This window comes from Plectropomus leopardus, chromosome 1 (genome assembly GCF_026936395.1).
Source record: "Plectropomus leopardus strain MGB_pleo_1.0 chromosome 1, ASM2693639v1, whole genome shotgun sequence".
Lineage (NCBI taxonomy): Eukaryota > Metazoa > Chordata > Actinopteri > Perciformes > Serranidae > Plectropomus > Plectropomus leopardus.
This window is the reverse complement of record NC_142176.1, coordinates 39,123,488-39,149,989: the sequence shown is the minus strand read 5'-3', so window position 1 is coordinate 39,149,989 and position 26,502 is coordinate 39,123,488. Positions and strand designations below refer to the sequence as shown.

Sequence of the window (26,502 nt, the reverse complement as noted above, 5' to 3'; positions counted from 1 at the left end):
TGGTTTTGTTAAAAAAATGTCAAAGTAAAACCATGAGTACAAATCGTGACTGTGAGAGCATACATCACAAAACCATTTGCACACATTTATGCAATTTTTTTTTTGTTCGACCATGTGAACCCAGAGGGACTTGGTAGGTTTTAAGGCATGTGTCTTTATGCCTTTGTGTCAAATTGATGTCCAAGTGTGAATGTACTGGAATGTGCAGTTACAGTCATGTGGTGTGTGTGTACCTGCATTCGTGCACTCTCCACAAGTCAACACAGGTGAAGGGGGGGCTACACTGGTTCCTTTTGCAGGAGTCTGACGAGCACCCAAGGGAGAGGCCTTGTACGCTGACCTGGGAAACCCCATCTCGCGGCTGGCTGTCAAGCGGCATGTAGCGACCATTGAGGCGTATGTCCCTCATGCAGCCTGCAGGGAGAGAAATAGGAAAGAGCTCAATTGCAAAAGAAATACATTGTTTTTTACCTACAAGTACACAATATTGAATTAGATAGAGTTTTTCCTAATGTACCTGGTAAACAAATGAACCATAAGTTCTTGATAGATTACTGGCTCCAGTTCTGACACTCACAGCTTAAATACACCCTGTTTTGTTTGTGAAAATGTTTCATTGAGTTTCTTGGGGTAAGGTGTTTATAGCAGCATGTTAAAATGCCATTCATACTGTTCGAGGAAATCTCTGCAGGCAAAGATTTGCATACATGTTGGAAATTGTATAATGTGCTCCATGGTGCACTGATCGCTGTGCTGTTTACACATGTCACTGCTTCGCTGCTTCTCCTGAGACACTGACCAATGGGAAGTTAATATATTTGAAAGGCTGTTTGCAAAATGCTACACTCAGATAACAACACACATTGCAAATGGGGAGAGATGTTTGTAAGGTCTGCAGGACCTGGATCAGTGATACTTAATTTATTGCCAAATCTGACCCCTGATAGGATGCCAGGTGTGTCCTTATCTATTTTCTAATTCACAATAAAAATAAGGTGATTCACACTTGGAATTGGTTTAGTACTTTTAGTATACATAAGGTGTATTTTGATACTGTGCATGGCACAGCATCAAAATAGAGCTTGTTTGTCAAAAAAAGTGCCAGTGGAGGATCCCACACAACCTTCGACAGAAGTCCTAACTAATGTCCTAAAAGCCTAGAAAGGTCGTGAAATTGTAAGAATATCTTTAAATTCAAGAAATGTAATAAATCAGAGAAATTTTGTTAAATTCTAGAAAAGTCCTAAAATCTGAAAAACGTCCTAAAGTCCTTAAAATATCCTAAGATTCTCTAAAGGCCCTAAAATCCCAGAAGTGTTCTAAAATCCCAGACATTTCTTAAACTCTGAGAAACATGCTACAATCCTTGAAATGTCTTAAAATCCTAGGAATGTCCTGAAATCTTAGAAACATCCTAAAATCCCGGAAACATCCTAAAATCCAAGAAATGTCCTTAAATCTTGGAAATGTCCTAAAATCCTTGAAATGTAATTATTCATTAGGCTTTGGGTCTTGGTTTCATAGGTTTGGCCATTGTTTCTATCATTAATTACAGCAACATGACAGAGGTTTGGTAACATGGTGACAATGCTAAACAGGAGAATGCGTAGACAATCAGACACATTTTAATTAAAGGTTACCCAAAGGACAAGGTTGAACAATACAATCCTTATCCAAACTTCCCATTGTTAGCATCCATCAAAATGTATACACCGATTGACCTGATTCAGAGAGAAGGAGCTGTACACTACATTTAGAGCAAGATCTAAGATTCAGAGTATGAGCCGGGACTGTCGCACACAGCTCTCAACATGGAGCAAAGACGATCTATACAATCACCGCAGTTTCAAGGGGGGCACCCAAAATTAGTGTCACCAATACAGTATGTGACTAATATCTCCTCTTCTGTTACAGACTTCTGCTTTTAAATTATGGACATTAAAATGTTTTTGTAGAACATAACTATGTCACAGTTGACCTTTGACCCCTTAAATACAAAATGGCAATTCTTCTACATATCCTATGAGACCTTTGTGTGAACTTTTGAGAGTATGAATGGCCAAAAACATGTTTTATGGGGTCACCGTGACCTTTGATCTTTGATCACAAGATTCTATTTATTTTTTCTTGAGTGCAAGTGGATGTTTGTGCCAAATTTGAGGAAACTCCCTTAAGGCCATCTTCAGCTATAACATTCATGAAAATTAGATGGATGCAAGGTCATAGTGACCTTGACCTCAAAACACCAAATTCTAATCAGCTCATCCTTGAGTCAACATTTGTGCAAAATTTGAGGAAATTTACTCAACATGTTTATGAGATATTGTTTTCACAAGAATGAAATATACAAGGTCACCCTGACTGTGACCTCTGACCACCAAAATGTAATCGGATCATCCCTGAAAATTTCCTCAAGGTGTTCATGAGATAATGTGTTTACAAGAATAAGACGGATGCAAGGTCACAATGAACTTGACCTTTGACCATCAATATCTAATCAGTTCATCCTTGAGTCCAAATGGATGTTTGTTTTAATGTAAGGAAATCGCAGCGAGGTGCTCTTAAGAATGTGTTCACAACGATGGGCCGGATGGAGGGACAACTCAAAAACATAATGCCTCTGGCCTGAGCTATCTTCTGCAAGGAGGAGTGTCATTGCCATGACGAAGGGGTACTTTGTTCACAGTGGTGTTAGGGTGGGTGATGCATGTAAAGTAGCATCCACATGATTGCCAGAACACTGTCTTGTAAAGAGATGATCATAGTTATTAATTTCATCTGTCAGTGCTTTGAATGTTTTGGCTGATCAGTGTATACAGCATTGATATTTTATGTCTAGACTCCGACCTTGGCACTTCCTCAAATTACCCATCTGTGGGTAATCAGGGGTGTCTTTGACACATTACAATCAGTTGTGAATGCTTTGATCGATAACTTTGTCCTGATTGTCAGATATGTGTCCCTTACAGCTTTTTGTTCTCATTATATTCTTAAAATTTCAGTAGCAATGCTGTTATTTAATTAAATTAGTTACTTTCACTGTCACTCCTAAAATAAGCTTTCATTCAATCAATTAATCAACCAATAATGGCTCAACAACCACCAATAATTTTACTGACCTTGAATTCTCTAAAATAAACTCTTAAATACATGACATGAACGTAAAATGATTTCTGGCTTATTTGCATAGGTACAATAAATACACTTTTTATTTTTAAGATTATTTTTTTGGGCTTTTACTGCCTTTAATTGATAGGACAGTGTGAGCGTGAAAGGGGTATAGAGAGAGAGGGAGACATGCAGCAAAGGGCTGAGGCCAGACTCGAACCTGCAGCCGCTGTGGCGAGGACACAGCCTCTGCACATGGGGCACCCCTAAACACACTTCTTTATCCTGGACTACCAGCTGATCTAGTTACAAATAAAATTGCAACTTGCACTGTGCTGAGTTACTAATAACTCATATTTACACATTAAACTGAAATCCAACTCAAAATATAAAAATGCTTGGTGCTGTTACTGTAGAGCAGAGTACCTGAGTTTTGATTACCAGTAGTAAAGGTAATGTCTAAAGGTCTTCCAGCAATTATGTCTAAACTCTGTGTCGGTAGTGTTGCAAAGGTTACCATGAAGCAACAGAGCAACACTTGAGGACATGTTTCTGATCTTTTTTTTTAATGTTTTCATCGCTTAATTACTGAGTTGGTATATTCAGTTCAACATCTCACTACCCCTCTGCCAGTATTTGAAAAGAGACATTAACAAAAGTAATTGCAAATACAGACACGGCGTCACGTACACCCTCCCTGCCACCATCTATCACGTCTGGCTCTTTTGAAGGGATATGCTTTTAAAGTCCATTTAATAAACACACGCATTGTCTTTTACTGCCTGAGGCACAGCTGTCGAACTCCAGGGAGCTCTCTCTCTCTGTCTCTTCCTATCTGTTTCTCTTTCTCTCTCTCTCTGCGTCTGAATCTCTCCATAGTTATGACCTCTTTCTCTCTCACACACTGCTATAGTATCTTGCCTTTTTTAGCCTAAATCCTAGACCTTCTTTTCGCTCTTAAGACTCTATCAGCGGCCAGTTCTCACACCGAACTCATCACATAGCTCTGCTCTGTCAGTGCTTTTGGTGTACGCGCATGATGCCAAAAGCCAACTTCCACATCCAACCAGAGCTGCTGGACGGCATCAGATGAGAATGTGGGCAGACAGAACCGGTGGTGTTGTTTTGTATGCTGCTGACGTCACATGAGAACATAACCAGACAGAACCAGTCGTGTGTTTATGAAATGCTGAAGGACAACGTCAAGTAATAACCCTACCGGTAATGATGTAATCGGTTGCTATGGCGATGGCAGCGCATGTAGATACAGCAGCCAGTAGCTCCTCGAATCCTTGCTACTTTTTGACCATATTTTTCTTTTTTTTTTTTTTTAACTCTATGGCACCCTCTGCTGAAGCACAAGTTAGAGAAGCACTTATCAACATCAGGAAAAGTTGTGTGGGGTTTGGACTGAATACAGCAGACCATGAGAGTATTCCCACCAACGTCATATGCCAGCAACCAGTCAGACCAGAGTAAAGAAATGAAACCGAAAGCACCAGACGAAGAGAGGGAGGACAGCCAGCATCAGGGCGAGGCTGACCTTAGTTTGACGACCAACTGGCTAATGTCTGGTTACAGGAATATAATGGATGAGATGCAATTAAGGCTCACTCAGCAACAGGAGATCAGAGACTGCTCTGCACACATATTCACAGAGATATAGTTAATCCCTAACATCCCATATCTAGCTGTTGTACTGGATGGGCAGGCCTTGTTCAAAGCTGACAGGACACAAGACTCTGATGGAAATTTTAAAAAATGCACTGCAGGAATTATATGTTGCCACCAGAAGCAACATGCCCAAGCGACCTGATGGAATTTTCATAGTAGCTGCTGATTTTAATCAACTCATCCTTCAACTCCAAAGATGTAGCAGGATCAAGGACAAATTGTAATTACATCCTAAATCCTGTTTAAAAATTTACCTTGCACCTTGTAATTCAAGGAGCATGAGTGCACTTATAGGGAGGGTGGATGGGACCCACAAACAACTGACTTTTGTACGAAGAGTCCAGGGTTCACTAGAGTGGACGTGTGTTTTTTATGTTTTTTTCTATACCTTACCATGTGCCTCTTTTGCCTAAACCTAGCCAAGTGTGACTTTGTTGACTAATCCCAACCACCGTGATGGTCCACATTTAGTAAACATAAGGACTATGCTGTGACATCACCATGGGATGCATCATCCCTCCATGTGCATTTGTTAACATCACAGTACTGGCATCCCCCAGCATAAACAGTTGACACAGAAGGATAACTAAAATGTCATAGGTAGACATGGAAGGTCACTGATAGAGCAGCATCAAACTTAAAATTTACAAAAAAAACTGTATAATGACTCATTCAGAAATCTGTAAAAAAAAAAAAAAAAAAAAGCCAAATCCTTATGTTTGGTGATAGATCATTCAGATTTTGTAGCCTGACCCATAGAACAAGCTAGCAATCAGTGCATGCTGCTGCTGTTTCTGTTGATTTATTCATAACAATGGAGTGATAATGTTAAAACTAACAGTTTAAAAAAAGGGTTCAGCATTTTGGGAAATATGCTTATTCTTTTTCTCGCTGAGAGTTAGATGAGAACATCATTTGTATATCTGTGTAAATATGAAGCTAAGACTGAGCTAAGCTAAAAATGGTTAAATTTAGCTTGGCATAAAAAAATCAAGAAAATCAGGGGAAATCAGTAGCCTCTACAGTCTTTACAAAAAAACTAAAATGTAAAAGAAGAACCAATTCATTAAACAAAAATTTGCAAATGCCACCCAAACGTTAAAACAGAGATTGTCCTCCCAAGGACGAAAGCCGAAGGGGCACTTGCCAATTCAGCAAATAGGGAGGTCAGGATGAATGGATAGGTCAACAACATATGAGACATGAGTTTTACACATAATTCTTTCATCCATACCATGTTTCCTAGCCCTTGACAAAGTACTTCATCTAACTCTTTGTGCCTAAAGCTAACCAAACCTTGACCATGAGTCATAGGTAAGAACCTACAAGGATTGTTCACAACTGAATCTCTTGAACGTTATTCGGAGTCCTAATGAATGATTTTTGTTGTTTTTTTGTTCAGCATAGAGTTAAATAAGAGGTCAAATGCAAGACAGAATCTTTTGTGTGGGTGAATCTAAAAAGATATTGCTTCAAGGACACACACAATCGTGCAAACTTATTGCAACAAAACAGGCACACTTGCTGATTACATCTTAACAAAAGCTCTTCTTTTACACTTAAACTAACATCTCTCTCACTCACACATACAAATAGTATCGCATATGCACAAACACACAAACACACACACACACACACGCACGCACACGCACACACACACACACACACAATCCTTTTACTCCGCAGCCCCTCCATACACCCAGCTGTGCATACTGCCATCATCCCAGCTAACAATGAAGATGCATTTAGGAGAATAAGCCATTAAACTGTCATATCAATCAACCATTAACACATATAATGTCACAATCCTCCTTTGAAAAGAGTATGTAGAATGTATGACTAGATAACAGGACTTATTTCTGGTAGCACTTTCCAGGAGGAATTCACATGCCCTGAACCACACTATCTTCGTCACTGTAACACACAGCAAACACATCATATTATCTGGTACTCCCACACACACGGGATATATACAATTCGGCATGAATAATGTTTGGATTGATTTTAGCATTGTATGGCGTCAGTTCTGTACTGAGAGGGACATCCAGGAAGATTGATACTGTTGTGTGTTGCAACCCTTCCCCATTCTCTACTGAAATGTTTACCTCTTTACAGCCGGGCACTCATCTGCCAAAGATTTTAAAGGAACACTATTGAACGACACACAAAATAATCCCTTTTTTTGTCCTACTTTTGAAAAATAAATCTAGCAGTGCTCTTCTGTACAAAATAATAAAACATGGTCCTTGGCAAAAGCACCAGGGTGAGTACAAACAAGGTGATAATTGGGATGGTGTGCCATCACCAATCCTAGCCATTAGAAATTTAAAAGAATCTAAATTATCAAGCACTTTGGGTCTCCTTTTTATGTGATATTCTTTTCTTATCTATTTGTCTACTGAGAGAAGAGATTGTTAAAATCCTCTGCCATGTTTGTGTTGCTCAAAGTATTTTTTTGTTTTTGTTTTTTTTTTTTCAACTGGTGTTATTGCCAGTACTTAAGATAACATTTTCTCTAGCAGCTGGAAGCTAACCTGGGTCAAACTGACCAGTAAGAACCAGGTTCTGCATAGATTCAATCTTTCTATAGCCATAACCACTTATCCTATTAAGGGCCACAAGGGGGTTGGAGCCTATCCAGGCAGAGGTGAGAGATGAGGTCGCCATAGAGACAAACAACCTTTCACACTCACAGTCACACCTACAGGCAATTAAGAGTCGCAAACTAACCTATGGAAAGAAGTCGGAGAATGCTGACAGAGGGAGTACATGTAAACTCAGCACAGATGGGCCACTCCACCAAAGGTTTGAACCCCAGAACCCTCTTGCTGTGAAGCGATAGCGCTAACCACTACACTCCGCTGCTGCCAGCTATCCCTTCCACCAACTTGGAGCTGGTTCCGTTTCTGTTCCCGCACCTTATTTTGAACCGTTCAGAGCATTTTGAGGAAAAATAAAGTGGCCTGAAAACCTGAACCTGAAAAGTTGGTTCTTGGCTGGAGCCAACCCCCTCCTCCCAGAAAAAAAAGAACAGAACTGTTTTTTCTTGATCTGAACTGTGATGAAATCAGTGGGCACATCATATTTTGCATGTTAATAGGAGAGGATAGAAAAGGCAGAAATGGAGAAGTCAAGTGAGTCACTGACAGGAAATATGTGCAGTGGTCTCATTAATAGTTGGTGTATGCTTGTTTTTTGGAGTAAAATCAATTATTTGTAGTGACAGAACAAAAGTTTATCTGCAATTTTGCTTCTACTGTTTCGCTTGTGCATCCTTCCATGCCTTCTGTTGCCTATACATCCTTGATTACAAGGGTTCCACTCAAAGCTGTTGGAAACACAGGCTGGTTCACTGGGTGACACTAAGGTTCCAAATATCCTGAACGGAACCGGTTCAAGAAGCAGAGCTATTTTGGTGGAAAAAAGGGTAAAAATATACCTTAAGTGTCTTAAACCAGTTTTGTTTACATTGTTTTTTGCTGTGGACCATACACTTTCAGATCATATCAACTGACTCCAGATGGGTGTAGAAATCAGCCTGCTGTTTGCAGTCTCAATAACCATTGGCCTTCCAAGCTATCACTTTCTTATCCTATTCCTGTGCCTGTAGAAGGTGTGACTGCATAATAATGGAGTTTTCTTCCCAAGTGTTTTCCTCTCGTTGTTTTTAGCACTGTCGGAACATTGTTGATTCAGTGCCATCAACTGAGAACATCGTGGGTAGACAGGAAAATGAACAGGTGAAAGCAGCAACTTTACAGAGCTGAGAAGAAATAAATGACATGGAAGTATTCATGCACTGCAGCTCAGAAATCCTCATTAGTGAGGCTGATTCAAGATGTATAAAGCCATTATTTTAGTGCTTGTAAAATGAAGTATAGGGCCATTATTCAGTCTTAACACAATTCCAGCACTGAATGTTTTCACTAATGAATTGATCAAACTAGTTGGGCATATTTTAAAGCTGTTATGTATGAAGATGGCAACACATAAAAAACAGAAGGGAGAGCAGAAGGAAATGCAATAAAAACAAAACTGCTATACTCAGGCAGCTGTCCACATATGGTAAATCCTGAAGTTCGAAATTTAGGAGGTTTTGTTAGAAATGTCAGCACCTGCACATGTAATTGTTGGTATTGGTATTATTCTGTGCTATGGAATGTTAAAAATTTCTACTTATTGTCCAGTTAACAAGTTGTCCTTGGGTCTGTGGCTGCTCCAGCTGCTCCCGTGCCAACGCACTTTACAGTTTCAGAGTTTGAATGCAAGCTGAAGTAAAGTGTGCTCACACAAGGTAATACTGCAAAGAGCTTGGAATTCAGCCTACAGTACTACATGTACGTGAGGGGAAGGCAACAAGCAACTTAACAAGACATGGTCTGAAAATTTCCAAAATAAAAGTTACAAAAAATTATGTGAAAATGAGAAAAAAAAAACTTGTGCTTAATATTTATATATATATATATATATGCGTGTGTGTGTGTGTGTGTGTGTGTGTGTGTATTTTTCCTGTAACATAATTTTGAATATAAAATTATTGTTATTATTCAATATCATAAATTGGCGGGATATTTTTCCATATCTTTTTGCATACATTTCAACCACCACCCCCCCAGCTTTAAAAAGGTCACATGGCCTGTGAAAGGCATCTGAAAGCAGCACAAGAAAAATGATGTCAATCCTGATTTCGAAGGGTAACTGACAGAAAATTCAGTGAAAAGCGTTTGAAGCTTTCTCAGATAAACACTTGCAGATGCTCTAAGCTCAATGTGCTGACGTTACCTACCCTGAAAGCTCTTGTTTATTCCAGAGGGGAAGGTGTTTCCCACCATCACCACAGTGGGGTCAATGACGATTTCTTTACTTCGGCCCCGTGAGACTGCGACCTCCCGCTGCCCTCCACCACCATCCAGTCGCAGCATCATCTCGTTGTCATGGCGATCTAGGAAAACCTCGTGCCATTCACCGTTGTCCAGGCGATAGGTGGGTAGTGTTAGGTTGTAGTCCCCATCCCCGAGGTTGTAGAAAACACAGAGGAGGCCCTGGAAGATCTTCAATTGGAAAGAGGACAGATAGTATGAGGCTTACAGGTTCAGCTTATCTTTGACTTCAGATGTTTGCTCTTGAATTAAATGTGTTATTTTTGTGAGCCAAATTTCAATCGCATTGCCACATCCTAGGATATTGTTGCTGGTCAAACAAATGTGTGATTGATTTAAATAACTAATATTGACCATTCCTACCATAATGAGTCAAAACTAATAAACTGGTTGCAGCAAGTTGTTAATCAATCTATCCTGTATCATTCTCTGAGAAGGGAATAAAAACAAATACTCACTGGTTAGCAGGCATTCGTTGATGCAGCTACATTGGGAGGTTTCCCATTTCTGCTTTTTCCATACGTTTTACTGTATGTGAAGAGTGTTTTTTTGTTTTGTTTTTTAAATATTATACCATCCATCATCAAAGGAGCCAGATATTCCTTTTTTGCACCTTTGAACCTTTGTTACTATAAATCATGCAGAGATTTATAAAGAACAGTGATGATGAAAGGTCCTATGGTTATTAATCAAGGCTGTAAACTTCTGGTCTGTTGGTAGATATGCTCTTCTCCGACCAAATTCTCTGGTTGTACAATCACTGGTGTTACTTCAACAAGGCTGAATGTACGTCACAGTGTTTCTTTTTGCAGCTGAAAAATGACAGATGTTGTTGTTTAGCATTTGTGGTACAGCTGATGACAATGACAAGCGCAGCGTTTTATCCAAAGTTAAGAGTTTTTCCACTCTCATTTTTAATAGATATATATATATATAACAGAAGACATGAAGAGATAACCTGCGGATTTGTTTTCCCATGCACTGATCAATTGTTTTAAGAGTAGAATTTCAGTCGAAGGTTTTCTTTTGTTGATTACAGCCATTTCAGAAAAATAATCATAATTGTCAGATGAATGACCCTAATTTTGTTTTTGTTGCAGTCTTATCATGCCAACAGACTGTGTGTAGCATTATCTTCCATCCAAGTAAATAAATTAAACAGTTACTTATAGCTTAGGCTTAGAATAAAGAGAAATGTTTTAATACCAGGCAGCAACCTGTTGACTTTGGGACATTTATTTATCACAATGAGATATCTGCAAACAGTTAAATCCTTACATCAAACTACAACAGTCATATTTCCACAGTACATGAAGGCCTGGCAGATGACCAAAATAAACATGTAAGCCTCCCCAGCTTTGGCTAAGCGTGGCCACTGGCATTGTGTTGTATGCTATAAGTGCACTGGTCTAACACAGCAAAACCAAAACAAAACACTTGAACAAAATGGGGCAAAAATCTTGGCAGGTCCAGCTTGAGTTCTACATGTGCACTGTCATAAACTGATTACAGTAGCATAATTGAGCAGAGACCATGCATAATAATCATACATCTTGGCACAATATCAAAAGCATCATTAATAATATTCAATGTTTTGTGAAATACAAAAAGTGACTGCAGTAATTATTGATTAAATCAAAGAATTGGAACAATTTCCTTCCAAAGCACATCTGCCATCTGTCTCTTTGAGCTGAAAAAAGCACCAAATGTAGTTTTTTGATACTTTGAGTGGCACAAATGGCATTCAGCTCCTTTGTTTCCGGGACAGCGGCAGAAGTCTCAGCGGCACAGATCTCAAAACCTCAGCAAATCAATTCAAAACCATCTACACGGCAAGATACCACTGAGGGTAAGTAGGAAATATGTTGAACTGACTCGAGTCCAAGTCTCTGCTTTTAAAGCTAATAGGGATTAGGAGAAAGAAAAGATTTTACTTGGCTGGTAAAAGACTGGATCAATAGGCCAATTTGGCCAGAAAGCCAGATCAACTCCCTGGGGGTGAGCAAATACAGGGAAAATGAAAAAGGCCTGTATAGTAAACTGACATTGCCACTGTTCTATGACGGTGCAATCTAAAGTAAACCTCCTTATAGAATTAATGGAAATATGAAAACACAAAATCGCCATGATAAAGGTTCGAGCTCCCAGCCACCTCTACCCCAGAATTTTGTCTGCTAAGCCATGTCCACGCGACATGTTTTGCAATAATATGATCACAAAGCACTGAGGGGAAAGCTAGTTGTCATTTGGGCTATTGCTATGGGCTGAAAATAAATTTTAAATGAGGCAACACAATGGTAAAGCTGACATTCTAACTTACAAGTTGTTGACTTGTGCAAACATGGCCTGCTGTCTCTCTTAGACACTCTCACACACACACACACACACACACACACACACACACACACACACACACACGCACACACACACACACACACACACACACACACACACACATACACACAGAAAGTCCAGCTCTGAGATGACCTCTTGTTTATGAAAAGTGAGAATGAGGGAGAAAATAAACACGTTTACACAACAAGCTGTTTCTTTCTGCCCTCAGATCCATTTAGGCTTGGCTGTGATGATAATCGCATGTCTATCACAGGGCAATATTCATTAAAATAAATCCGGGAGTCTGTGTTTCTTTCTGTGCGAGTGTGTGTGTGTGTGTGTGTGTGTGTGTGTGTGTGTGTCCAAGACAATAAGTCTGACGGCCGTTTTAAGAGAAATAGGGTAGTGGGTGGGTCGTCCTCATTTCAATTTCAAACCGTTTCCTCCAAGTGTCCCACTGAGCATAATTTTCTCCCCTCCATCTTTCTCTGCCATTGCTGCCACGTAAACAGAGGACTGAGATGAGAAGGGCAGAGAGACAGAAAGAGATGTGAGGAGAAAGGAAAAGTGGGTGGCTACCATTAATGCTCTCACTCCTTCTCCACATAATAAAGACAAGTTTTTTGGGGAGAACTTTGCCAAAAAAAGACAGAGCAACCATCACCTGTCAGCTCTCGTTGCATCCATCTACCAATTTGTAAACTGTCTTTTTTTTAAATCACTGTCCGCCATATCAAGCCCCTCTCTTTTCCTTTTTCCATCCATGTCTCCCTCAGACGCTCCTTTTCTTCTTGAAGCAGGAGGGTAAAGTGCTGGACGGCTCCAAAGTTGTTCCGTTGGAGAACCGTGGCTCATTTCAAGGCTGTGTGATGAAGTATTAATTATATTTAGAATCCACTGGGGCAGTGCTTTTTTAACCAGACACACTCACAGCCACCTGATTTTACCCCCAATTAAAGCTGAACGGAATGGAGCAATTTGACTCCTGCTTCGCTCCCTGGGTGGTGCATGAGTGTGTGTGTTCGCGAATGTGTGTGTGTGTGCTTGCAGTAGCGCAATACACTAGGTGTGCATAAAGGTGTGTGACTCCATTTTTGAGCAAACAGTCCCACTGCAGGGACAGTATGGTTCCCCCAGATGCTTCCCGTGACAGACTGCTCTCGATGCTGCAGCCTTTCGTCGCAGCAGATGTGTGCCGATGATGTGTTAATCTAACCTCCTCTCATGATTAAATAATGAGTGCAAATACAGATTATGTGCATATATGACTTGGTTTATGCAATTTTTTCCTCACCTTAAATTATACTGGGAAATGAAACCGATCTCTTCCCTCATTACTGGCAATAAATATATACATTCGTACTTTCTCCACTCCTATTTTCTCACCTCTAGAGATCTCACCTGCAGTCCCCTGCTTTAGAGAATAGATATTGATTTGATCATAAAATATATATATATAAATAAAAAACACCTCAAGCTCCAGTTCGGCCTTGATCTGAGGCATTGTTAAAGCAAAGATTCCCCATAATTTACAAGTAATTACCTATGTTCCTGAAAGAACTGTGTAGTCTGGTGCCATATACAGAGAAAGTTGGGACAGTGGACCCCATTCACCAGAATCTTTTTTTCTTAAATTTGCAAAAAAAAAAAAAAAGCATGTGTTGCTGCCTTGCCTAGATTCACTTAACAATTCTCATTACATTACATAACATTATATGTACAGGCATTTAGGCTTTTAAATTTCATCTGTGTCTATTCATACTGGTGAGGTATATTGTAAACTTCATCTCAATAAAGTAAGATATGAGTAAAGTAAATATGAGACATGGTATTTTTTAGCTTGCAACATTCATTTGTGATGTCAAAAGTGTACACTTTAATGATTAACAATGCACCTGTAAACTCTGTAATGACTCCCACCACCATCTCCACTGGAGGCAATAATAACCATTGTATAATATGCTGAACTGTTGAATAATAATTTCCTCTGCGTAGTGTTTATTAATAAGCTTCATTCTGTACTTTTTAATAATATCCTCCAATCTTTCATACAGTATCTAATAATAATGTGCATTATGTACTCAAGTCAGTGCCTGCCTATAATATGAAAAAACTGAAAAAAAGCTTCAGAAGGAAGGGAGAAAGGAAATCCAGTTAACATCACAGCCAAGAGGAAATGTTTTGGTCGATTAAGCTGGGACTCATGGTCCAAATGGACTTAATACTGAATCTTATGAGTGATAATTCAAATAATGAATTTGTATTATGGTCTACAGTTTTCTTGTTTTCATCAGTTGTAAGTAAATCTTAAATTTGGACATAAAAAAGTGTTTGTTTTAACCACATGTTCAACTGTACTACCTGCCAAAACTGACTCAAAATACATGTTGTCTTCTTTAATGCTCTTGTTATGTCTTCACAATGAGGGCAACTGAAAATAAAAGGACAGTCAGACAGATGCCAGCAAACCTGAGATGTGGGAAGCACAAATGTGAGATGGAGGAAGAAAAAGAAAGGAAAGAAGTGATGATGGAGAGAAAAGAAACTGAAATAATGGGGAATAAAGGGTGCAGCTTTACTGAGCTGAGAAGCAACAGCAAAATATCAGACTTGTCAAACCTGCATGCCGACAGCACACCATTAACCTGCAACATTATTCTACCTGACAGGACATCCAATTGCTGACTGATTCTGATCTTAAATTAAACCTCCACCTTACAGTCTGCCAGTCTGTAGTATTCAGTGTCATTTATTTATTAAATTTAGCCCACCTTCCTGCAACCTGCCTGTCCTCTATAAATGTCAGTTAAGAGCTTCCCTTCATTACATAGACTGACTCTGAAAAGGTCATAGTATTGGCATATATGCTTTCAGTGACAGTTGTACTCTGAAATTAGAAAGCCACAGGAACAAATAAAGAAAGACAAATACAGGTTCATTATTTTAAGACCTGTTTCCAGGCTTGTGGTTGAATGATGAAAATAAGCTCCAATGGCACTATGTTATTCACCAAATTATTAGCTGCTTCTGGTGTCCACATCTGTCAGGGAGCACATCGCAGGGGGTTTAAATATACACCTTAATGGCTTGAATAACAGCTTGAAATAGACACCATGGTGAGCATAACAGTCAATGAACTGAACAGTGGACACAGACTTTGGGGTTTTGGTGCTTGTGTGATAAGTTAATGATCAGTGAGGTCTGGGCACTGCAGTAGATTTTTCACTTAACATAGGAGTTAAAAATATGAAAAAACAAAACTGTTGTATGATACATGTTATTTGTTATATATATCATATTTATTTATATGACACTTGCTATATTTTGGGGGCTTAATGAGAACATACAAAATGTAAGAGAGAACATATGCTGTCATTTAATGCATACTGTTCTCATACCGAGGGTGTTAAGTACAGCATCCTGCTCTGAGGCCCTCAGCTGGTGTTATTTCCAACACATAAAGCACCCTACAGCATCTGTGTGAGACGCACTGGGCCTTCAGCTAACTCCTATGTAAAATCACGAGCTGATTTTTTTTTTTTTTTTTAACCACATAACATAGTTACTGGCCTACAGTTTGATATACACTGACAACAGGGAAATACGACCTGCCACCATAACTATGTTTGTTGGACAATATATTATCCCATAAAAAATTGCAACAACATTTCCGTCATTTTAGAGACCATTTCATACCAGTGTTATAATAATAATATAATAGCTTTGTGTATGTGTGTGTGTGTGTGTGTGTGTGGTGGTGGTGGGGGGGGGTGCATCGTATATTTATGCAATCCACAAATACATTACATTTTTTGGTATATGAGCTGAGTTTGTCATCTAGAGGTGCATGTGATGGTGGATAACAAGACTCCTGCCAGGCTACAGACCACTGTTTAAAGCCTGTTTGATGTAGCGATCATTGCAGTTTTTCAAACAGCTTTGTAGTCACCAAATGTCTGTTGACATATTCTGTTCTGAGATTTTCCATGGACTTCAGCGCTGAAATACTCATTATTTGAATATTTTGGAGTGAAGATGTTCTTAAGCTCTCAATGCCTGTGAGGTTGAGCTGATCTTTTATATGGATTTGGATTTTTGCTTTCTATAAATTGCCATTTAATCAAAGCAAACTACACAACTAACTACTTGCAGCATTTGAGAAGAAACAAATGTATCCTCTCATTTAAGAGTTGTTTCTTTCTAATTTATCCATTCTTGCAAAAAGATTTAATCCTCATAAGGAGTGCAAAAGCAGAATGTAGAAAGTCAAAATACTGCAATCCGAAATCCAAGAGAGGAGAAAGAAGCTCAGAGTAAAGAAATGTAACATCCCCAGCTAACCATGTTGTTGGAATGCAAGTCACACGCAAACAGCAGAAACAAAGGGCTCCTCACATTGTGAGTTTGCAGCCAGCCAAGAGTAACGCATGCTAATTCCTCCCTCTGATTAAAAGCAAACAGAACTATTACAGTGAAAAACATAATCCTAGAAGGCAATATGGTAATATTTCAGTCAGAGAACATTGCAGGGTTTCCACTGTTTCACTGAAGGGGGCGGGGGGGTACTTTATAGGATTACACACATTTCCACGCTGTCTCCACCCTGGAATAAATGCACTATTTATGGTGGATAAATAATGTGAACCCGTTCCCCATGTGGCTGTGCAGAGGGAGCGGTGTGCCATTTAAATAAGGTTCTGTATGTAACTTTCAGAAAATCCTGGTTATTAACAACATCGTTGACCATGGAGAGAAATGCAGTCAGCACCCTGTTGCTCGTGCTTCAGCTCTGTGGGTGCGAGCAAGCAACTGGGCATTGACCAAGTAACGTGACATACATGAGACTGAACGTGACTGATGGCATTGTGTTAATAGAATGCCTGAAAACAAAGGCTGTTGCAGCAGGGCTCCACGGTGAAGCATTTCCAAAGTACATGTGCTCCCAAATGAATAACATTAGGATCACACAAAGAGTATTAGGAGCACAGTACAAATTGTTCCAATACAGAGTTTAATAAACCATTAACTGCACACATATTTGGCAGGAGAGAATACAGTGAGGGCAGCCACGATGCAGCGGTGGTCAGCTGTGATCTCGTGTCCAAACATTGTTCCAAACCAGAAGTTGGTTCTGCAATACATTTTTTTTCTCTCTCTGTGAGTGGCTGGTAGGGGAAAACATTTTTTTTTACCGGCCAGAATGACAAATTGCCATTTTTGTTTCATATATAAATTTGTTACAGTGCATTTCATTGAGATAATAATGTTGAGGGCAAACTTAAACAAGATGCCAGAGCAAAATCTGAAGCAAAATTTTTAAAATATATTAAACAAAGCATCACACCAAAGCCTCAGTATGTGAATAAGTTCCCTCTGGTAAGCACTGATGTGCTGCCTATGTCTAGGGATTTTATTGTGAAAGGTAAGAAGAGAGCAACAGACTGGACGTAAATGATAGTTTAGTGGATCAGCTGATGTCCGGTACAGTACACAGTACTGCAGCGCTTGACACAATCATGTGTCACTGCACCAAAATGTCAGGTGTGATCACCAAAAATGTGACTTTATGCGTGGGGGATCTGCCTCCTGTGTGGCAGATTGCCTTCCTACATTTACTCACTAAATGAAAAATGTACTCGCATATGGTGCTGGGTGGGTGATCAGTTTGGACCCTGCTTGTGAATGTCCCTCACTCAAATCCTCTTCCCCCTCCCCTCTTCACCGGGAATAAAAATGAACAGGCTTTATGATAAAGTTAGTGTTTTTGAAGTTGGTCTCACCACATCCTGTGTCAGTCATTACAAATTAAAAGCCCTCTAGTTAAAAAAAAAAACTTCTGTTACTCGCACACTGTGCTCCTATATTATTTTTCCAGTGTGCACATATCAATTTTGAGACACAATTTCAAGTAAACTGCTTGCACTGTAGAGCAAGCTACAAGGTGCAAAGTAGATTTATTAGTAATATTTGAACAGTTTTAAAAAAAAATGTTTATGTGTTTTGTTTGTAGTTGAAGGAGTTATACAGTCTCACAGCCAGGGGAATTAAGCCCAGTGCAGGAAACAAGAAAGTTTGGGAAAGGTCTCAGTTTTAAAGTTACATTACAATCAATTCACCTATAGGCAACAAAAAAATCTATGAATTGATATAGAACGTTACATACAGAACCTTTAATAGGATATTTGGGAGTGGGTGGATAGGACTGAGACAGACAGATGGCAGACAGGGATCAGAGGAGAGGTTGTACTGTAACAGCGGCTGGTATCGATAATAATCATTGTTTCAGACAGTGATGTTGGATCAATACCTGTGGTAACAGCGTAGGATGAGAAGCAGAGCTAGGAAGGTATTCAGTGCTCCCAGAAAGAAAGTCAAGGGGGGAAAGGATGGAAAAAAAAGACACAGAAGGAGGCTAGCAAATAACAAATATGAGCAAGCAATTCAAGTGTGAGCAGAGCAACCAGAGGGAAATAAGAGTGGGAGAAATGAAGCCTTAAAGACAAATAACCAAATAATACAGTTAATGTATTCCGTCCGTGCAGCTCGCTTTCAACGTCAATCTAAATCATCTGCACCGCTAATACACCGCATGAGAACCACTATTTTCTTCAACTATAAATTCAGATTGTATTAAAGCCTGACAACACTTTAAACTGAGAGTATATTTATGGTACATTGCATTAAATCATTTTATCTAAAATGCAAGACAAAGCAGAATAAAACACAAATCCCCATTTAAAGGAATAGTTCTGCAGTTTGGGAAATTCACTAGTTGGCTTTGTTTTCAAAAGTGAAATGAGAGAATTAGTGGAGGTACAGATCAGTATTGGGAACAGGATCTACATTCTGGTTGTGCTATGGCTCAGTCACAGTCAACAGCCTATAAACATAGGCATTCGTGTAAATTCAATTGCAAGCAGCTCATAGAAAAATAGAAAATGGTGATGAAAAGAAATTATGCATTTCCACCAGCAGGTCGTTTCAGAAGAGTTCGGTATGCATTTTTTCAGTTTCCATATGAAAAGTTTTGGATGGTACCTTAAATATGTTTGGAACCGTTCCCATTTTTGGTCACCCCTCTGCATGGGGTACCTAGCACACAGATCCAGTACAGGTGGAGCTAGAAACACTGCAGTCTGTTGATTGTACAATAGAGAACATAGACTGCATATAAAGTGCTCCCACTAAACCCTGCTGTGCTTAAGTGAGGCTGAAATATCCAGGATATGGGTGCTGCCATTTTGTGCTGATTATGTCATTGAGACCTGGAGTCTGCACAGTAGTGATATCTGGGGTGGGGGAGTTACCGCCAAAACACCCGTCTGACCAATCCAAAGTAGCTGGATGGATTGGCACACACAGCTGTCAATCATGGCGGAAAAGCCCGCTTTTTTTTTTTTTATAATTTAATAACTCAATAAAACTGAACTTACTATAAAAAACAATCACTTGAATAAACATCAGGGTGATGAGAACTACCTTAAAAGTGTCGGTATCTATCTTTGGGAAAATTCTTTAGCAGTACTTAGAGTTTTCAGTTTAGCCTGTGTCCCAGTCACTAACATGGAGGGGAGGGCTTTTTGGCCTATACTGCAGTCAGACACCAAGGGGCCATGGAGATTGAAAAGTTACACTTTGGGGGAGCTGTCATGTTGCCCATCTTATTTACAGTCTACGGTAGAGAATAAACACCTTTTTTAACCAATGCTCATACCATGCAAGTTTTCATACATTAGTATACTATAACTATTAAATGAAAGGCTGTTTTGCAGCCTCTAGCAGCAGCAGCAGACTGAGAAAAAAATAAGTTAAGTTCGACTGCTGGCAACTTTTAAGGTAGAATGCTTATTTGAATTGCTACTCAATGCATTAACACACCTTAAATTTTAATATGACATCTTTTAGCACTCCATCTGTTTTTATTGTCTCTCTTGGATGACATACACTTTTTGTGCTGTTAATTACCACCAGATTGTGTGAACGGATGTTCTAATCCTCATTCTGAGAAAAAAATGTGTCGGGGTTTGTCACTCATGCGCTTAACCCCTGCTCTCGCCTGACAAGGCGTTAATGCACTACCAGCTATTTATAAATGTCCATAGAGAGAAACTTTATGTTTAATACATATCAGCTGATACAACTTAGTTTATATATCAGTTTTATTTTTTAATTATTTATTTTTGAATTCTGGATATTCTACTTTTTCCTCAAGCAAAAAAGTCTCAGAAATCTCAGCCCCAGAGTGACTTGCACAACAGGACTTAAACAAAAATATGTGGGAGGAATTGCTCCCACTATTGCTCCCACTATGTGGGAGGAATTGTTGTCACTCTCTCCTCTGTCCAGCAGCACTCATTGTATCTCCTTGTTCCTTAAGAGTGAAGTCTGCACCCTGTTCATCATCCACAGAATTTGGCTGCAGGGCGACTTTTTTATAGCAGACAGAAAAAGCAGTGTATTGACCAATATATGATCGCCATATATTTTTGTTTAAGTCCTGTTGTGCAAGTCACTCTGGGGCTGAGATTTCTTTTTTGCTTGAGGAAAAAGTGGAATATCCAGAATTCCAAAATAAATAATTAAAAAATAAAACTGATATATAAACTAAGTTGTATCAGCTGATATGTATTAAACATAAAGTCTCTCTCTACAGTACTCTCTGTGGTGGAAATGCTCCACAGATCTAGGGTCTAGGTACCGAGTCTTAAGTACTTTTTGTTCCAAAGGTAATACGCTAAAAGCCTTTGGTGAAAATGCAACTGTAGTGGTCAAAAAAGACGCTCTGAAGTTGGTGCTGATGGCCATTACCACACATACAGTTGGGCTCAAGTGGACATTGGTTATAAACATATAAAAAGAAAATTAGCTATTAATTAGAGCTAAACAATTAACGTGTGTTTGTTTAACCAGCAGATTAATAGCAATTGAATGCAATAGCAGTTGGTGGTTTTAAAGGACGACTTATTGCTGTAAGTTTGTGATAGTTGGTTATTCGCCATCACCACAACAATACAAGAGAGAAAGCTGAAGCCAGCTTCACTCCTTCCTGTATTTAAAGTGGGATAAACACAACACTGAACGGACTGTGTGGCTATTGAGACTGCTAATCCTGAACAAAAAGAAAACTTGTAATTTTCAAAGCACCCATTGAGGGTGAACTGCACCCTTAACTTTGCTCCTGTGGTATTTGCATTTACTTAAATTAGGTAATATGCAGACATCTGCAAAATTGTCCCTTTTTTATGCAAATAAGCCTCATTGTAATAAAAGTCCAGTTCTCAAAGATCAAAGCTAACAGCCTAATGCAGTTACAGTTAAATTATCAGCTTCTTCAGAGACACTATATCCCAAGATGGCACCTATTCAGCCTGATGAGAATCGATCGCCTGGCGCATATGCCAAAAAAAAATCTAGCTTCCGGGTTTACTTCAAAGGTATGTAGCCCACTGAATATGTGCAGTAGTGTTTCTCCTGCTGGCTCCGCCCCCAAGTTACAGCTCAGCCCAAAGACTTTATGTTGAAATGAAGTCAGATTTTGAAGCAGTTTTTCTCGGCTTGTGAAAAGATTTACATATATAATGAAAAATTAATTTTAAAAAAGAGTCATAACTGACCTCATTGCAGTTTGAGGTGTCCTGTCATCAGTTCTACCGATGGCTCTTTTGCAACGGTGGTCTATTGCAAAAATGCTCTTTGGGCCACAGGGAATACTTTTTTTGCTGCAATACTGTGGGTGGCCAGTGGAAAAATATTGGAAGCATGGCTGAGCAACGTTCCTGGGGGCCAGACTTTTCAGTGATCAAGGCAACAGCGATAATAGCCAGGTGAAGGCAACTCACCAGTCAGGACCCGTAGCTTGTGTTCAGAAAATTTTATTTTAATTCTTCTGACATTTTTCTGTCTACTGTGTTCTTGGCACAAAGGCAAAATTTACACTTTGCCAAATGGATCATTGTAATCTGCAAGTTACATAAAGCTGCATATCTTTGTGGGCATGTTTGAATTGTAATTTCATTAGCGTAATATCTTTTGTGGTTCTGACAGAGATGAGACAGATAGCAGTTACAAGTGATGCCCGAATCATAGTGCTATCAACTGCTCCAATTCACTCTGAATTTGCCTGTGAATGCGCAAGAGCTGCCAATGACAACATGTGTTGCAACGTGTTTTCATCCCAAGTCATCACATATTTCTGCTTTGCAGTGGACTTACACGTCTATGTATATGTATTACACTCTAGGTACCCTTCTGCATCTGCTGTTGATGTTACGGGATGCACTACCGTGATGTCAACACAAGCACATGCGGGGATTATGCTGCACATGGTTATGTTTAGGCAACAAAAGCACATGGAGACCAACAGTGGGACGTTAACAGACGCACATGCTGGCACGGATGGTTAGGATTAGGCAAAAGTAGCACATAGGTGTAAACAAAAAACATCTCATTTATACAGCAACTGAACACCGGACTCCAGCAAAAAAGTGTTGTTTTTTTTTATCCATCCATGGCCCCTCCCAACCACCTGTAGGGACCTTCATGCTCCTTATATAATTTTGTTACCAGCAGCATTTTAACCTGACACCATCCAGGATTGTGCAATGCGGACAGGTTCTGTCCAGCTGCGTTCTCAACTGCTCATCTGCGTATCATGCCTCTGTGGCAGGTGCCGTCTGGCTACATATAATAACACTGCGGATGGTTCTGTCTGGCTGCATTCTCAGCTGAGGACACTCAGCAGCGTATGAAAGTTGGCTTTTGACATCGGGATATTACAGCAAAAGCACTGCAAAAGTGGCGCTATATGACAACTTTGCAATGACAATGGGCTGGGTGATGATATGACATAAATGAAAAGAAGTGTAAGCTAGTTATCCTAGCTTGTGTCTTGACACACCGAATTATGTGGGCCTGTTAAAAAAAAAAAAAAAGGATAAAATACCCGTATGTTCTTTAGTCACTATTCCTTTCATGGCTTACTGGGGCATGCACAATATGCAGCATGATGCGATAAATAATGTCAGCTTTAATAACTTTCACAGGGACATTTGGGAAAAATCTTTGTAGCTTTGTCAGGTGTTATTGTGTTCAACTGCTTTTTTCCTGTTTACAACCTGTTTGCAACCGAGCTGCTCGATAGGAAACATGACAGCCATAGAAACTATGTATTGTAAGTGCAGTTTATGATTGAAGAAAATGACTGCTGTTACTTTATAGGATGGAAGGAACAGGAGACATATTCACTCGATTCAAAATTGTGCAAAAACAGGTTTGTTTTTGTACACAACCAAAATACACAAATACCGAAGCTTTCAGTCTTTTATCACAGTCTACCCGCCCCGCACACACACACACACACACACACACTCACAAAGCACTCTTACCTCTAGTCGTATGTATTCACTCTGCTCCTTCGAGATGAGATTTAGGATAGTGCTGCTGTGTTTGCGGGTTCGAACCAGGACTTGAACCCATGTCCTCCGAGCCGGCAGCGGGGACGCCAGCTGGAAATGCGCATGACTGTGCCCATCAAAGGAATACTCTGGGACCTCTGGTGTTGGTACACAAAGACAAACACACACAGACAGACAGACACAAAAGTCAGATAGTGCTATTATTGAAAATAAACACAATTAAAGTTTTAAAAGCAACACAGGACATTTCATCCAATTAGACCACGCTTCACTCCAGAGGGAAGTGACCTCACTTAACTTCAGCTGAATCCGTTTCACAAGTCCCTAAATTCTCCTTCTATGCAGAGAGCTGGTGGCGGGACAGAATATGCAAAATACTCAAGATAGAATATGTATGTGTGGTTTAGCTTGGGTTATGCTTGGTTCTTCTTTCTTAGGCCCCCGTTCCCAGAAGTGGATTTTGTGCATGCCAGGCAGACTAAACCAAGCACACCTAAAATGTTTTCGAAGCCATTCTTCCATCTCATAGCGTATGCAAGTTAAATTTTTGTCCGTTGATCGCTTCCACACCTCTCCCTCTTTGTCTCTCTCCCATGTAACTTTGACAAAGTTGAGCGGTTCATGAAATCCTGCTTGAAGGCAATGTCAGATTGCACAACTCTGGTTTCTCCAAGGCATACGATATGCAACTGTTTAACCGTATCTTCTCAAAACTCCATCTTGAGTTTCACTACCAACAGCCACAGAGCTGTTTGGTTGGGATTTGTGGACATAAAGTCATATGAAAACCATCAATTTTAAACTTATATTCTTTCCTTTCATAGAAAGAAAGATCATTCAGTTGTGGTTGCCTTTTGAAAGCAACTGCGACAAAAGGAAAAACATGAGAATATTTTCTTTCTAAGCTGTTTTCTTTCCTTTTTTTTTTTTACTGCTCTTTAAATTTGTTGTAGATGCTCTTTCTTCCTATTATTACCACGCATCTTATGGGAAGAGAATGCAGAGATAAAAATGGATCCAATAAGTATTATATCCAGTGCAGAGCCTGCAGTGGGCTTTAGATTGTAACATACTGTTGAAAATGGACTGAAGGCTGCAGTATGGCTTGTATTACGAAAGCACATTTCTGCTTTTTAGTCTCCTGATTGTCACAATGAAAGAGAGACAACTACTGTGATTACTGTTTCAAAGCAGCAAAATCCTCCCTATCATTATGTTAAACCACTGTGCAGTGTTGTGGCGTTTGACAAACTTTCAGTTTCATGTATTTGGTACCCATAACTGGATTCTTTCATGTGCAATAAAACCCACACACTAGACTCTTTTATGTGCAATAACACTTATTTATACTGACAATAATTAATACTCATTTGCACTGTTAAATTTGTATTGTTTTTATCACTGCTCATTCTTAGATTCCATTGTTTTTTTATTGTATTTATTTGTTACTTTTACTGTTGTAGATACAAGTGTTTTTTTGTTTTTTTCAGTGCTGCTTTTACCTGGACCCCAGTACTTAGTTTTGTTCTCTCTTTTGTACCTCTTGTTTTGGAATAACAACACACCTTTTTATCTTGAATTCCCTGAAACAAAACATACCAACCACCCAAGCCTCTTTCATTTTTCTCACAAGATTTTTTTTTTTTTTTTTCAGTCTGAAAGTCAACTAAGTGAGTAAGAACATAATGTTGGGTTTACACTGAACAAAATTTGTCTGTTTCACAATTGTCATTGCATCAGATTAGGCAATTAAGGAGTCATAATATTTTGCCATGACTGAGCCAAGAGACATGGTAGACTACACATTTTGATCCCCAACCAATCAAAGCTTGCTGTCTTTCATGATGTCAATAGCAGTGTTCATGATGTTGGCTGTGCTGTGTTTAGAACAAGTTTTTAAAAAAAAGGAACAATGACTGACCTTTCCCCACAGTTCTGCCTGCAGCACCAGCAACATCTTAATTTTCACATCATTTCTCTTTGGCTTCACCACATTTATAGCTGCACATAGAAGAGGGCTCTGTCCTCCTATTGGTCAAAGTTTTGTTTTGGTCTGTCCGTTCGACATCACGGACAGACCAAAGAACTACATATACGATACTATACTATACTATACTATACTATACTATACTATACTATACTGTATATATACAAAATATACTTTAGCTAAGGCATCTCCAGGCATAATCTGGGTATGTGGCAAGTTCAAAACAGCATTCAGGGGCTGTTCTTTAAAAGAGTAACTACACCCGCCATTCTAGCTTGAGTGCCTCCTTTCTGGAATGTGAAAAAAAGTCTCAAAAATGGGCAGGGATGGGAGGGGCGCTAAAACACACCCAGGCACCCAATGATGCTATCTCTCGATCCATAGCATCCTGCGCAGTGGGTGGCAAGAGGGAGGTCGCAGGGTAGCAGGGGTGATGAAAGCACCAGGACCAGTCAATAGCTTTCGCTTTAACACCTTTAGAGGGCAGTCACTATGCATAATTATAACACACACACACACACACACACACACACATATACATACATATATACATATGTATGTATGTATGTGTGTATGTGTGTATATGTGTATATATATATATATTGCTTTTCAACTAAAAAAGTGGTTAGGGGTTCTTTAAATCTCTCAGTAGAGAGATAAAATAAAATTATGGATGACAGAAAATAAGGGAGAGAAAGACGCACCAAAAGTCCCCTTCTGGAGTTCAATCAGGGATGTTACATTACATGGTGGGCATTATAACTCCAAAGCCAATAAAGAGGATATTTTTTTAATTTTCATTTTCTTTGTGTTGCCAAGTTGCCAGGTATTTTCAAAGGCACCTACATGCAATCCAGATAAATCGCAGTCTGCAAGTGAGAATCCTGTTTAAAAAAACGCACATCATTTTTTCCTTGTTTTTCAAAGTTTGCCAAAATCATTCATGCGCCCCTGGTTGGTCATTGACTCCACAGCTTGCTGCCTCTTTAAACATATGAATCATCGAAAATATGGAGAGTGATTCATTCAGATTCCTTCATTCATACATCTGAGACAGTCTTTTCAGAGTGCGACACTGTGCGGTTCACAAGATGAGAACCAAACA

At 39.4% G+C, this 26,502-nt stretch overlaps 1 protein-coding gene across 2 annotated transcripts in view; it reads right to left on the bottom strand.

Moving 5' to 3' along the window:
- Nucleotides 1-26,502, bottom strand: part of LOC121943534 (neural-cadherin) — a 398,280-nt gene that overhangs the window by 45,204 nt on the left and 326,574 nt on the right. Inside the window, exons 32-34 of one of the 2 annotated variants that reach the window (XM_042487073.2) lie at nucleotides 23,381-23,547; nucleotides 9,569-9,833; nucleotides 234-414 (exon numbers count right to left, since the gene is read on the bottom strand). In XM_042487073.2, coding sequence (XP_042343007.2) covers nucleotides 234-414; nucleotides 9,569-9,833; nucleotides 23,381-23,547 — 613 coding nt within the window. Of the gene's footprint in view, nucleotides 1-233; nucleotides 415-9,568; nucleotides 9,834-10,888; nucleotides 12,859-23,380; nucleotides 23,548-26,502 lie in introns of those variants that run through there. The other variant, XM_088081016.1, reaches the window with a different exon arrangement.